Source organism: Prenolepis imparis, unplaced genomic scaffold (genome assembly GCF_030444845.1).
Source record: "Prenolepis imparis isolate NDT839.2.m4 unplaced genomic scaffold, iyPreImpa1.0 SCAF_4, whole genome shotgun sequence".
NCBI classification, from domain to species: domain Eukaryota; kingdom Metazoa; phylum Arthropoda; class Insecta; order Hymenoptera; family Formicidae; genus Prenolepis; species Prenolepis imparis.
In genome coordinates, this window is record NW_028141162.1 from 13,143,593 (window position 1) to 13,156,792 (window position 13,200).

General features: G+C 27.2%; 3 protein-coding genes across 5 annotated transcripts; all 3 read left to right on the plus strand.

Moving 5' to 3' along the window:
• Positions 1–264: 264 nt before the first annotated feature.
• LOC145935027 (uncharacterized) lies at positions 265–4,033 on the plus strand. The gene is made up of 5 exons (XM_083036019.1): positions 265–1,130; positions 1,398–1,497; positions 1,968–2,075; positions 3,401–3,556; positions 3,648–4,033. The coding sequence occupies exons 1-5, from the start codon at positions 358–360 to the stop codon at positions 3,699–3,701; spliced, it is 1,191 nt and encodes a 396-aa protein (XP_082892145.1). The 5' UTR covers positions 265–357; the 3' UTR covers positions 3,702–4,033.
• Positions 4,034–6,538: 2,505 nt separating this feature from the next.
• On the plus strand, positions 6,539–8,580 carry LOC145935292 (uncharacterized). Its single transcript, XM_083036475.1, has 5 exons — positions 6,539–7,393; positions 7,588–7,690; positions 7,897–8,004; positions 8,177–8,332; positions 8,501–8,580. The coding sequence occupies exons 1-5, from the start codon at positions 6,624–6,626 to the stop codon at positions 8,549–8,551; spliced, it is 1,188 nt and encodes a 395-aa protein (XP_082892601.1). The 5' UTR covers positions 6,539–6,623; the 3' UTR covers positions 8,552–8,580.
• Positions 8,581–10,718: 2,138 nt separating this feature from the next.
• On the plus strand, positions 10,719–12,821 carry LOC145935307 (uncharacterized). Of its 3 annotated transcripts, none has more exons than XM_083036499.1 (5): positions 10,719–11,679; positions 11,886–11,985; positions 12,087–12,194; positions 12,466–12,621; positions 12,722–12,798. In XM_083036499.1, exons 1-5 carry the CDS (start codon positions 10,916–10,918, stop codon positions 12,770–12,772), a joined length of 1,179 nt encoding a protein of 392 aa, XP_082892625.1. In that variant the 5' UTR covers positions 10,719–10,915; the 3' UTR covers positions 12,773–12,798. The 3 variants fall into 3 exon arrangements, with proteins under 3 accessions (XP_082892625.1, XP_082892626.1, XP_082892627.1); XM_083036500.1 differs by having other exon boundaries at positions 12,566–12,621; XM_083036501.1 differs by lacking the exon at positions 12,466–12,621 and having other exon boundaries at positions 12,722–12,821.
• Positions 12,822–13,200: the final 379 nt, after the last annotated feature.

Sequence of the window (13,200 nt, forward strand, 5' to 3'; positions counted from 1 at the left end):
AACACAAAGAACCTTTTATCTATTATTTATCCACTTGAAACGTGCCTTGAAGAATAATTAAATTCTAAAATGTCTACATAGTAAGACTGCAAACTAAACAATATAACAAAAGAAAAGAAATGTTCGTCGTATGCGTATTAAATATTAATTATAGCCAAGCAGAAACAAAAGTTCAAAGAGAATCGTAAATTCCTGAGTATACTTAGATAATTTTGAAATACTGATTTGTCATTCATTTTCACTTATACAGGAAGAAGCGTACGCGACAGTTGTACAGAGATTAATGCGAGTAAAAGATCTTAATTCTTATAAGCTACATTTACCAACGCAGTTTAAATTCATCGCGAGTAACACAATATGAAAAAAATAAATTTTCAAAATGTGAATACTTTAAACAATCGAGCAAACATGCTCTCGGGGAATCTATTACTGGTAGCAGCTGATGCCTCGCCATTTCCAATACTGTGGCGTATACATAGTGCCTTCGTTTGGTTATTACAACTGATTTACACGATCGTATTGTTCGCCGGAATAATCATGACGCCAAAAGAAAAGGCTTTAAAAGACGGCACTGTCGCCGTAGTTGTCATCATCGAATCGTTTTTTTTGTTTACGCGTATTTACGTACAAAAAAAAATAGTGGTACAACTGATCCACAAAATGAATGGCATTCTAGAAACTGCGGACGAAATCATGGAGAATATTGTGAAGACGACTCTGAAACCAATAATAATGCCGTTTGTAATTTATGGGGCAGTTGGCATAATATCCATTACCGTATGGACATTACAGCCAATTTTATTGGTTTTTGAAAAGACTACTTTTTTCTACGTAGATTACAATTTGCCAGCCGCTGTCAGACCTGAGCCATTCTCAATCGGCGTCTTGATTTGGTCAACTGTCTTTATGACAATTGCCAGTGTATACAGCTTTTTGAAGAAATACAGTGTGGACATATACATGATGCATCTGGTATTGATGCTAACCGCACAATATCGATACATAGCGGTAAAGTTATCATTATTATTTCGAGATTCACAGGACAATTGTGACGAGTCTCGAAAAGAACATCATTCTATAGCAGAAAAAAAGTTGAAAGCATTATGTCGACATCAAAATACTGTTTTGCAGTAAGTATAAAAGAAAAGTATTTTTTGAGACACTTGAATTATAAAATCGTAATTAAATAACTATGCTTTTAAAATATTCGTAAGATGATAAACAACAACATTACTCAAATCTAATGTGATTTTGTGAACATCTTTTTATAAATTCTATAATGTTTAATAAAATCTCAATTTATTATTGTATGATACATATTTTATATGTATATAATACAGTTTTATTATATTCAATATTTTATATATTTTATATATGCATTCTACGTTGTGTTTTAGCATATCATTTTTGCTAAGGAAACTTCTATCTGTGAACTTCAGTCTATTACATATCAACAGTGTTCTTCGGTTTGGCTTCATAGGTATCTTAATGAGTTCAGTAAGTATTGATAACAAACATTAACAAACCTCAAAGAGAATAAAGAATAGAGAATAGAAATTTGTTTTTTTTTTAAGTGTTTTGAATACTTATTGGCAACTCCATATCTAAATAAAATAATTATGTCTTGTATAAGATTCTATTTGATTCTATTTGAAAAATTATTACTTACTTTATATAATAAGTAATAACGCAAATTTTAAATTTTATCTTGTTTAATATTGAATTACTGCAGATTTTATTTTTTATTTTATCATGCATTATTTTTAGATAAAAGTGAACAAATATTTCGCATTTGTGATTTAATGATTAAATAAAATAAAAAAATTAGCAATGCAAAAAATTTAAATAATTTATTTAGTTTTGTATAGACAGACAATTTTTTCAACAAAGAAATAAAAAATGTAGAGTGGTTCTATGCGTATATTCTTTATTTAGTTTTTTAACGAAGTGTATTTATCAATTTTTAGGTGCCGTATATGACACTCATGGAGGCAGTTTCAGTCTTATCGTTTACAATGGGTTCAGTAACGCAGTTCTTTTTGCTATGTTCTTCTGTGCAAACATTATCAGACGCGGTAAGATTTACTTACTTATATTACTAAAATTATTCTTTTCTGCGTAAACAATGATAATTTAATATTAAAAATAACATAACTTATAAAATATTAATAACTAAAAATATGTTTAGGATTGCTTATTAATCAAAATAAATATTAAATGAAAATGATATGATTGTAATAAGCAAGCGAGATAATTGTTTCGCAAGAAAAATTTTTTTATTTCATACAAATTCAAGAAAATCGCGGACGTTTCGGTCTAATCTCATGGACCTTTTTTAGCGCTAATCGATCATATACAAAAAAATTTACTATATCATTAAATCATATGGTGACGCAAAAACTTATTACATAAAAAGATAGACACACAGGATTGGAAACATGGATACTGACAAAAAAATCGCTTCTGATTCCATTATTCGTTTCTTTTTTGTTTTTAATTTTACCACGCTGACTCCTCAATGTAGATATTATATTTTATTAATTTTGTTCATTATATTTCTTTAATCGAGACATGTCTAATGTCGGCTTTATGTAGAATCCACTTTTTATGTAATAATTTTTTGCGTCACCATATGATTTAATGATATAGTAAATTTTTTTGTATATGATCGTTTAGCGCTGAAGAAGGTCCATAAGAACCGAAACGCAATTTTCTTGAATTTGTAAAGAATAAAAAAATTTTTCTGCGAAACAGTACCTCGCTTGCTTATTACAGAGCCATATCATTTTCATATAACTTATTAAATATTGCAAGTATTTTTGTATCGCCAGTGAAGAATAAAATTAGGAATAACTGTGGACGATCCAACTGGCTTAATTGATTTTTATTAATTCGATGTCATATAAAAATACAGACTACGTTTCGACCTTTGGTTCAGGTCCTTATCAAGTCTAAAATTAAAATATATAAAAAATAATAATACAAATATATCAAAAAGAAAATCATTTTCTTCTTTTAATTTTAGACTTGATAAGGACCTGAACCAAAGGTCGAAACGTAGTCTGTATTTTTATATGACATTGAATTAATAAAAATCAATTAAGCCAGTTGGGACGTCTACAGTTATTCATAATTATTAAATATTATTTATATTAATTAGATACAGATTTTTCGTATTTTTATTTATCTAACTAGTTTCTAATCAATATAATGAATATAAATTAAGAGTAAACAAAGAAAAGATAACTTACATGTGTACGCTCGCGTACACAATCTTGTTTATTCATAAAAATTATTATAAAATATATATAAATGTTGAGAAAATTAAATAAAAAACGACATATGTTTATTAATGTTTTCTCTTGTTTTCGTATATTATTCTTTTGTATCTAATGTACAGAGTATCGAAGTGACAGATAAAGCATTTGATGAAGCTTGGTATCAATTTGCACCATCAATGAAACGTACATTCTTGTTACTGATAATGGCTAACAATCTAGATTGCAAAATTGCAGCAATTGAAAAATTCAATCTGTCCCTGCCTTCATTTATGACGGTAAATTTTAACATGTTTATTACTTAGACATAACATGAAATTATCAGTATTTTTATTCTCTCATGTCACATTTTTTACAAAAATATTGTAGATCATGAATCAATCATATTCGATCGCTGTTTTATTTTTAAAAGCGAACAATTGAAACAAAAGGTATATTGCGTATGTTTAAGAGTCAGTTTCACCAATGTCGATTAACTTCAACCTAAGATTAAACTATATCTTCGTCTCTTTTTAAGAACGTATCTGAAAAGAGACAAAGATATAATTTAATCGGCGATGGTGAAACTGGCCCTAAATGTCGTAAATAGAATATAAAATAAAGGATAATGATCAAAAAAAAAAAAGAAATTAAGAAAAATTATTTAAAGAAAAGGTTTGCACACAAATATGATTTGCATAATAATTCAGAAAATATAAATATAACAAACATAATGTTTTACAATGTTTAGAATTGTGACACTATATTATTATTAAAAACGGAATTTAATTTTTACTTAACTTAATCTTTTTTTATTATTTCTTATGTTGGAAAAAATGAATATACTTGGAGATAACTTATTATGTTTGTAATATTTATAATACTTATTCTCTTCAGTAAAAAAAAAATATAAACATATGTGTAATTTAACTATATAATAAAACCAAAATATCTGTGTATGTAATATATGTATATTATATGTATATGTCTTTTATATAACCTTTTTCTGTCAAAATCAGACAATAAATAAGGCAGATTATTTTAGTTGTTAATCTGTAAAATTGATTCGGAACACACTTTGTAAAATAATATTTCAGCATATTAAATTATCTCAAATCTCAATCTTCAGTTTTTCGATAAAACGTTTTCGATAAAACGTACATCAGATACATTCAAGTATTGCAATTTTTAGCTTCAAATCCACTCTGTAACAAACAGTGAAACGCTTATAATATAATTGTTACTTTATAAAGTAAACTTCATTGCAATGAATTTTGTTATATTCATTTTTTTAACAAACATGATAAATATTGTCTTATGTATTTTAATTGTCGTATCTTATTGTGACAAATATGTATTTGCAAATTCTATTTTTTCTTTCTGTTTCAAGCAATATATATAGTTTTTTTTAAACTAATATTTATTTAGAATTGAAATGCAAATCAATGATAATTAATTTTGATATGCATTTATAGAATATATATATTATAATATATATACATATAATAACTGTGAGAGAAGAATATGTCACTTTTTATCGTAAGATAGTAAATATTATATCATACAAAAAGAAAATAGCTGAGCTACTCAAATAAGATATTAATATTAATGTCTGTTTATAAACGTCAAAATACATTGCGGAGATATATACATATAATTGGAAAGCTTTAATGATGACAAAACATCAAACGGCCGTTAATACAATCATCGATTTTGTAAATTGCAATTACCACAATAATTTCAATTTGCCATAAGCGAACAACAAAAGACATCAAAAGCATAAACTTTTAAAATGTAAATTGTCTACATAATCGAGGGAGAATATTTTCACTTTATCTAATACCAATGGCATTCGGTGAAGTTTTCGACATGATGATTATTCGTCTACTGTTGTACTGTTATTCAAAGTGATCTATACAACCTGAGCTTATCCTGATGTCAAAAGAAAAAACGTTGAAGAACAGTATCATCATCGTTATGGTCACCATGGATTGTAATTATGATAACGTATCTTTACGCACGCAAGAAGCTAATGATCCAGCAAGTGATCCAGAAGATGAATTACATTTTCTGCGGTATACGGATAATTATATTTTAATTGTTGAAAATAATGTGTAATATGAGAAATAATGTGTAACATGAAAATTTATTATTTATTATTTATTTCTTGGCAAAATCCATTGCTCCAAAATGGATAAAAAAATACAATAGATAAACTTTAAATTATATATATTTGTTTAACAGTCTGCTGATAAAAATATTTTGCAACAAATAAATACTGCAAAGAATTTTATATATATATATATATATATATATATATATATAATAGCAAGAATAATTCAATAAAATAAATTAAAATTGTTAATAGTTAAAAGTTTTACATATTTATAATTTCTCTCTACAATTTATTAATAATGAAACAAATTCACTGCAGTTGTTGATTGGTCCATAAAAGCCATAAAAATCCACAAGCATATTTTAAATTTACTTTAATATATAAATATTTAAAATAATATATATATATATATTTATATGTATAAAGTATATAAATTTTTTTTCAAAGAATTATTTAGTAATATTAGTTTTGTTTTTGAATTCTAGGTAACCGGTCGAAGATCAATTTTCAATATCTCGATCAAACGTGCATCACATACAATACATTAGATATTACAGTGTCTTCTGAAGTGTCTTCGAGACTACAACGAAGGATGTAGTGCCATAAGATAATTGCTGCTTTTACAGCGCAAGGATAATTACAAAGGCCCTTATAGTCACCCTCACATTCCCTTCGTAAATAAAATGAAGCGAATCATGACATATTATAAAGTAGTCAAATTGTACAGAAAATATTATTTATAAATTGTTTTATTTCTTTACAATAGAGTCTATAGGCGGGAGCTTTCTATCAATAAAAATTAATTTATCATGCACATCTGTACTATGATTGTAGCAGAGAAGAAAGTAATTTTTGCAAATGCGGAATAATGTCGCTATACTTGTTTTATAGTAATGTCATATTACAGTGCAAGCTATACGAATAGTAAAAATTCAAGGAAAATAAGATATTGTTGTGTAAAATCAACGATCGCTTATGATCAACTTTCGCTATCCTGTATATTTTTCCGGCAAGAGATTATAATGATGGAAAGATCAAACAAAGGTAAATACATATCTATATATTAAAATATGCATATCTATATAAAGGCGATTTTGTTGCCTTTTAACTAAATATTTTTTCAGTTTAAAGAGATATCTTAAAATAACTACAGTATATAGCACGCGTAGCATACAGAAAAATATTAAAGACAATTTTAGCAAGTTGTATTTCGTGTAGTATTTACTTGATATTCATTGCGAAGAAGCAACATGGACTTTCAAAACGTAAATCCCTTAAACGTTCAGTTAAACATGCTCTCAGGCAATTTATTACCGATGACTAGCAATGATTTGCTGTTTCCTACAGTGTGGAGAATATATAGCGCTGTTATATGGCTGATTGAAGTGATCCAAACCAGTGCAATAATTCCTGGTATCATGTTCGTGCCCAAAGATAAGGCTTTGCAAGATTCAACGGTTGGTCTCGTCGTCACTATAGAAGTATTTTTCTTGCTAAGACGAATGTATGTGCACAGACAGCTTATGAATCAAATAATAAACAAGCTAAATAAAATTCTGTGTGCGGAGGACGAGACCATGAAGATTATCGTGAGATCAACTTTAAAGCCGGTACAGACTCCGCTCAAATTTTACTGCATAACAGGAATTGGATCCATAATAGTGTGGTGCTGCGTACCTTTTGCGTTGGTCTTCAAGAAGAGACATTTTCTCTACGAGGATTATAGACTACCGATGGTTCTTTCGAGACAGCCGTTTTCGATGGAAATTTTCCTTTTGGGAAACTTTATCGCGTCCGTAGCCAGCGTGTACATGTTTATGAAAAAGGTTGCTTTGGATGTCTACATGATAAATCTCGTTTTACTAATGACAGCACAATACCGCTACATCGCGGTGAAACTTGCAGCATTATTTCGTGAAGACACTTCACAGAATGAGTCTAAAGAAAGAAATATTTTTATTGTAAATTCATTAGAGAAAGAAATAAAAACGTTATGTCGACATCATAACGTTGTGATTCAGTGAGTACTCGAGCATTCATTAATTTTTTTCTACAAATTATTGTTTTATTATTGTACTCTTAAAATCATTCTTTCTTGATTCGTATCACTTCTGAAGAATAATGGTTTAATATTTGATATAGATAAATATCCAAATTATTGAAGTCATTATGTGCCATTATATGACTTTTTAAATATATAATCATTTTTTTCAGAATGACATTAATGCTAAAGAAAGTATTGTCTGTGAACATGAGTTTATTATATTTAACGAAAATTTTTCTGTTTTGCTTTCTCGACTTCATGCTCATAAATGCAGTAAATATAATAATTAATAACCATTAATTATCCTTTAGAAAGGCTTTATAAATAATTAAAAACAAAAATCGTTCAACATTATTGAAAATTATTACAAATGTTTCTAATCAAAAATATATAAAATAACATATATCAATAATAGTATACATTAATAATAATTATATATTAATAATAATATATATTAACAATTAATGTGTTAAACTTAGATATTATCAAAGGCTCCCTTAGAAGCAGTCATGGTCATCATGTACATATCCGGCGGCTTAGTACAGCTTTATATTTTATGTTTGTGCGTTCACCAATTATTTGATGCGGTAAGTTTAAAAATATTGTTAAATTATACTATATTCTCATAATGAAAGAGTAGCCAAATAATATCTAGTAATGAAAATAGAAAATATCGATAATATGCATATTCTCTATGAAGAATATATAATATCTTATGATTGATAATTATACTCTTTTGTCATTCTGTTTCAAATTCAGAGTACAGAATTAACGGATAAAGCATTCCATGAAGAGTGGTACCAATTTAAACCATCATTAAAATATATATTTATGATGATGATAATATCCAACAATTTAGGATGTAAACTTTCGACATTTGAAAAATTTAATTTGACTCTTCCTTCTTTCATGACAGTAAGATTTATAAAATATATTTTATGAGCACGTAAATTATACATATAAGTATATATAGATATATCGTGTTTTTTAATTATTTCTATTAATTTTATAATAATTATTTAAGTTTTAATTCTACTACTTAGGTTATTATTGCTTTAACTTATTTTTTGCATATTTCTTTAGATTTTAAATCAATCATACTCGTTTGCTCTTCTGTTTTTAAGAATGAAATAAAGATTTACAGAGGTACGTATCTTTCGCACATATTTTATTATAATTTATTATAATATATTAAATTATAATTTTTACATTTTTTAAAATTATAACTTATATATTAAATAAATTATAAAATGTTATTATAATTATATTATAATTATTATATAATTTTATTTATGTTGCTCCTAGCATATAACATATTTATATTTTGTTTTAGAACAGAAGATAAGAAATATTTGAACATAAAAAATCTTTGTTAACATTAGTTCTTAATTTAAAATGTTAATATTAATATATGTTGTATAATAGTATATACATATAATATGTAATTTCGATTTTTTTATGATGGGGGTTCTAGGTTAACAGTTAAGTTTTGAAGCTTCAAAAATATTTACAAACCAATTATTGAGCTACAGTATTTAATTTAGTAACCACGTTCAAAATTCGCACTATTTATTAATTGATTCTTGCAGTCTCAAATTTGCTAGCATACAGATATATGTTTTTTCCTAAATTTAGTTAAATGAATTTTAATTTTTTGTGTATTCTGTGTCTGCGTAATAAACATTGAAAAATTAAATTACTGATCGTAATTGCGAACATAAATAACTCTATCAATAGAGTGATTTTTAAGATCGCACCATGCAAATTTAAATATCCACGCTCGTAGGATTTCACATGTGAGAAAATTTCCCGTAGCGCTTTAAATTTTAAATCATTCTTCCGTTCCCATTGAATCAAATGTTCATTCATTCAATACGATTACTATACGATTTGTCACATGTATGATAAAAATAGCTTACGATGTACAAAAAATAAATGTTTTAAATACCGTAAGCTGTTTTTAGCATATACGTTCCAAATCGTATATTATGAATGAACATATTAAAATTAAAAAAAAAACACTATTGACAACAGCAATCGAAAAAGAGGCTCGCGCCGCATGGGCTTATACATATATTCATATTCGTAGGATTGCACATGCGAGAAAGTTTCCCGCTACCGCTTAACGCTTGTTCTTGCTATATAAGCCCGCGCGGCGCGGTCTTAAACATTATTCTACTGTTAGAGTAATTTTTTCTTTCGATTATCATTATCGGAAATCTGAAGTTTTTGAATTATTTGTGTCTTGTATTCTTCGTTCATTGATTACTATACGACTTTATCATGTGTACGTTAAAAATAGCTTACAATATTTAAAGAATTAATTTTTTATACGTTGTAAACTATTTTTAGCGTACACGTGATAAAGTCGTATACAGTAATCAATAAACGAAGAATACAAGACACAAGTAATTGAAAAACTTCAGATTACCGATAATAATAATAAATGTTTATTTACTTAAATAAATCCATATTCATCACAAAATAGTTTTTTTTGTTCATTACTTCCTAAAAAATCGACGATTTAGGTAATATATTGAAATTAATGAGCGATAGTGTACATTGCGAGAAAAAATAAAAAGTTTATTAGGAAAAACATATAAAACATGCACATAAAATTTCTGTACTATTAAATTATATTTCTACGTTTTATAAATATCGATTTAAGAATTTATTATAATAAGCAATAGGCTATAAAATAAAGAATTTAGGCCCGGTCGCATCAACGTTATTATGGCTTTAAGCGAGACTTAAATATATATCTATCTTTTCTTTCTAAATAAAGACAAACATATATTTAACTCTCGCTTGAAACCAAAATGATATTGGTGCAATCAGGCCTTAGAAGATATAGTTATAACATATATAATATATTGTTAAAATTGTTATTAAAATTGTTATTAAAAAAAACTTACGTTAAAAATTATTTCGTCGTTGTAGCACGCGTTAAATGATATTTTATACTGCAGCTCTTTGCAATTCTGCAGTTTAGCGATGCATGTACAGTGGACAAAATACTATAAGATAATCATCGCTCTATGTAGTTGCAAGAAAATTGATGATTCTACTCAACCCTGTAATAAACGTAATGAAATCTATACTTTTGTCTTCATTTCTTCATATTGCAGCAGTCATTTATTTGTCAACTTCCACATTTTCATATTTTTAATAAAAGACTGAATTCCTTCATTTTAAAACGTCGGAAAATCTCTCTATAATTTTTATTGATATTCAAGTGCACTAATGGCATGTATACTGCAATGTAAATTGCAATGTAAATAGAATAAACGTCGCTAACTGTAATAAAGAGATCAAAATGTCATCGTTTATCGTTTGACACTACAAGGATATCAAATAGAAATTCGAGAGAAAAGTCACGCACAGTATTTTAAATAGAAAAGAAGGACATATGCGCGACACAGCAATATGTTAAGCAGAATAAATACAAATGTAGAAAAGTAACATCTTAATTCCGACATCGACAACATCGAATAAGCCATGAACTTCCAGAGCGTGAACCCTCTAAATATTCGACTGAACTTGCTCTCGGGCAATTTATTACCTATAACCAGCTATGATTCATCTTTTCCATTATTCTGGAAGATGTATAGCATCTTCGTGTGGCTTATCGAACTAATCATAGGTGCCACATTAATCCCAGGATGCATATACGTATCAACGGAGAAATTTCTAAAGGACGGCATGATTTGCTTTGCAATCTTTATAGAAATGACCTTCTTGATTGCGCGAATTTATATTTGTAAGGATGTGGTTTATCAATTGATTCAAAAGCTGAATGACATTTTGCACACTGGTGACGAGACCATGAAGAACGTCGTGATCGCTACTTTGAAACCGGTGGAAGCTCCGCTCAATTTTTACTGGTCGGCCGGCGTAGTTTCGATAATAGCGTGGGCTTGTTTACCGCTTGTATTAGTATTCGAAAAGAATCTCTTCTATTACGAAGATTACAGAATACCTGCCGCTTTCTCGAGGCAGCCATTCTCACTCAATATTTTCTTGCTGGGAAGTTTTTTCTTAATGATCAGCGCTATATATATGTTTTTAAAGAAAGTCGGTGTGGATGTATACATGGTGCATCTGGTATTGATGACAACGGCACAATATCGATATATTGCTGTAAAAATTTCAATGATATTTCAAGAAAAAACTGAAGAAAACAAGAAACATTCTTCTGGATCAGATCAAAGAAAAGAAAGGGAAATTAAAGTACTATGTCGACATCATAACACTGTGATTCAGTAAGTATCGTAAAATTGAATCAACAATTTTCATAGCTTCCTAACTATAACATAATAATAGTAATGATAATACTATAAATTAGTACTTATATAAATAAAAGTTATTTACTTGAATAAAATTTTTCAAACTTTCTGTATTTGATGAGTTAATTTCTTAGTACATTATTTCATAATGTTTCACAGATATATTATACGTTTTCTTTTAGTATAACTTCTTTGCTAAAAGAATTGCTATCTTTGAACTTCAGTTTAATTTATATAAACAGTGTCTTTCGATTCTGCTGCCTTGGTATCATGGTGAGCATGGTGAGTATATTCTTTCCATATATTATAAAAAAAAAAAAACAGAAATCGCTATTAAATTGTAACAAATATTTATTACTTATAATGTCTTTATAAAATTTCAGGTACCATCAACAACCTTCTGGGAAGGAGTTTCAATCATCATGTATACCTCAGGAGCAGTGGTACAACTTTTTATCTTATGCTCTTGTGTGCAACAATTATTAGATGCGGTAAGTTTTTTATTATAATATATTTCTTTTTATTCAAAAATTGATGTAATATAGAATTTTTTTAAATTTTCTCTCTATTACGTATTTCTCTATAAACAAATCTATTATGATATCCACTTTTCTATTTTCTCATAAATAAGTATAAATAAATATAATATAAAATAATTTTTGAATTTAAGAAAGTTAAACAAAATAATTAATAACTTTGCAAATAATAGATTATGATTAATAATTATCTTCACATAAATTACTTATTTTGCGTAAAATAAAGAGTACAGAAATAACAGATAAAGCATTTCACGAAGATTGGCATCTACTCAAACCATCGATAAAACGTATATTTATTTTAATAATTATGGCGAATAATTTAGAATGCAAACTTGCAACGTTTGAAAATTTCAATCTTTCTCTACCTTCATTTATGGTGGTAAGATTTTTATACTCTCTTTTATACTCCATTTTTTTATATTATATTCTAATGTCGTATTATATTTCGTTCATTTTCATAAATTATTTATTTTTTTCAGATTTTAAATCAATCGTACTCGATCTCTCTTCTATTTCAAAAAATGAAATGAAAAGCGAAGAAAAATCTTATCTGCAGTAATTGTGTTTATTTTCTTAGTGTATTTCTTATTTATCTTTGTTTTTAAATAATAAAATGATTAATTTAGTTATATTGTTGAAATATTTTCTATTTCAGCAAAGTATATTTGAAAATAATCTGCTAAAAAGTAGTACTTAAAATAAAATGCTAGTATTAATATTACCATTGAATCTTGTATATGTATATAGCTATAGCACGAAAAATAATAAAAATAGCAATCATTTATGACAAGATATTTACATGTATGAAGTTTATTATTATAGCTTGTACGTACATATTTCAAAGGATTAAATCTGTAATAAAATTCATAATAAAAAGAGTGATAAAACATCTAAAATATTATATATTTGTATCGAGAAATTTGACATCTACCGGTTTCGAATTCGATCAATAAAGATT

What these genes read in the sequence shown, in the direction of transcription:
- LOC145935027 (XM_083036019.1), top strand. Translation starts at nt 358, where the DNA reads ATGAAAAAAATAAATTTTCAAAATGTGAATACTTTAAACAATCGAGCA. An exon ending in TGCAAACATTATCAGACGCG is followed by an intron (nt 2,076 to 3,400) that starts GTAAGATTTACT and finishes TCTAATGTACAG; the next exon opens with AGTATCGAAGTGACAGATAA. An exon ending in CCCTGCCTTCATTTATGACG is followed by an intron (nt 3,557 to 3,647) that starts GTAAATTTTAAC and finishes AAAATATTGTAG; the next exon opens with ATCATGAATCAATCATATTC.
- LOC145935292 (XM_083036475.1), top strand. Translation starts at nt 6,624, where the DNA reads ATGGACTTTCAAAACGTAAATCCCTTAAACGTTCAGTTAAACATGCTC. An exon ending in TTCACCAATTATTTGATGCG is followed by an intron (nt 8,005 to 8,176) that starts GTAAGTTTAAAA and finishes TTTCAAATTCAG; the next exon opens with AGTACAGAATTAACGGATAA. An exon ending in CTCTTCCTTCTTTCATGACA is followed by an intron (nt 8,333 to 8,500) that starts GTAAGATTTATA and finishes ATATTTCTTTAG; the next exon opens with ATTTTAAATCAATCATACTC.
- LOC145935307 (XM_083036499.1), top strand. Translation starts at nt 10,916, where the DNA reads ATGAACTTCCAGAGCGTGAACCCTCTAAATATTCGACTGAACTTGCTC. An exon ending in CATCATAACACTGTGATTCA is followed by an intron (nt 11,680 to 11,885) that starts GTAAGTATCGTA and finishes GTTTTCTTTTAG; the next exon opens with TATAACTTCTTTGCTAAAAG. An exon ending in TGCAACAATTATTAGATGCG is followed by an intron (nt 12,195 to 12,465) that starts GTAAGTTTTTTA and finishes CGTAAAATAAAG; the next exon opens with AGTACAGAAATAACAGATAA.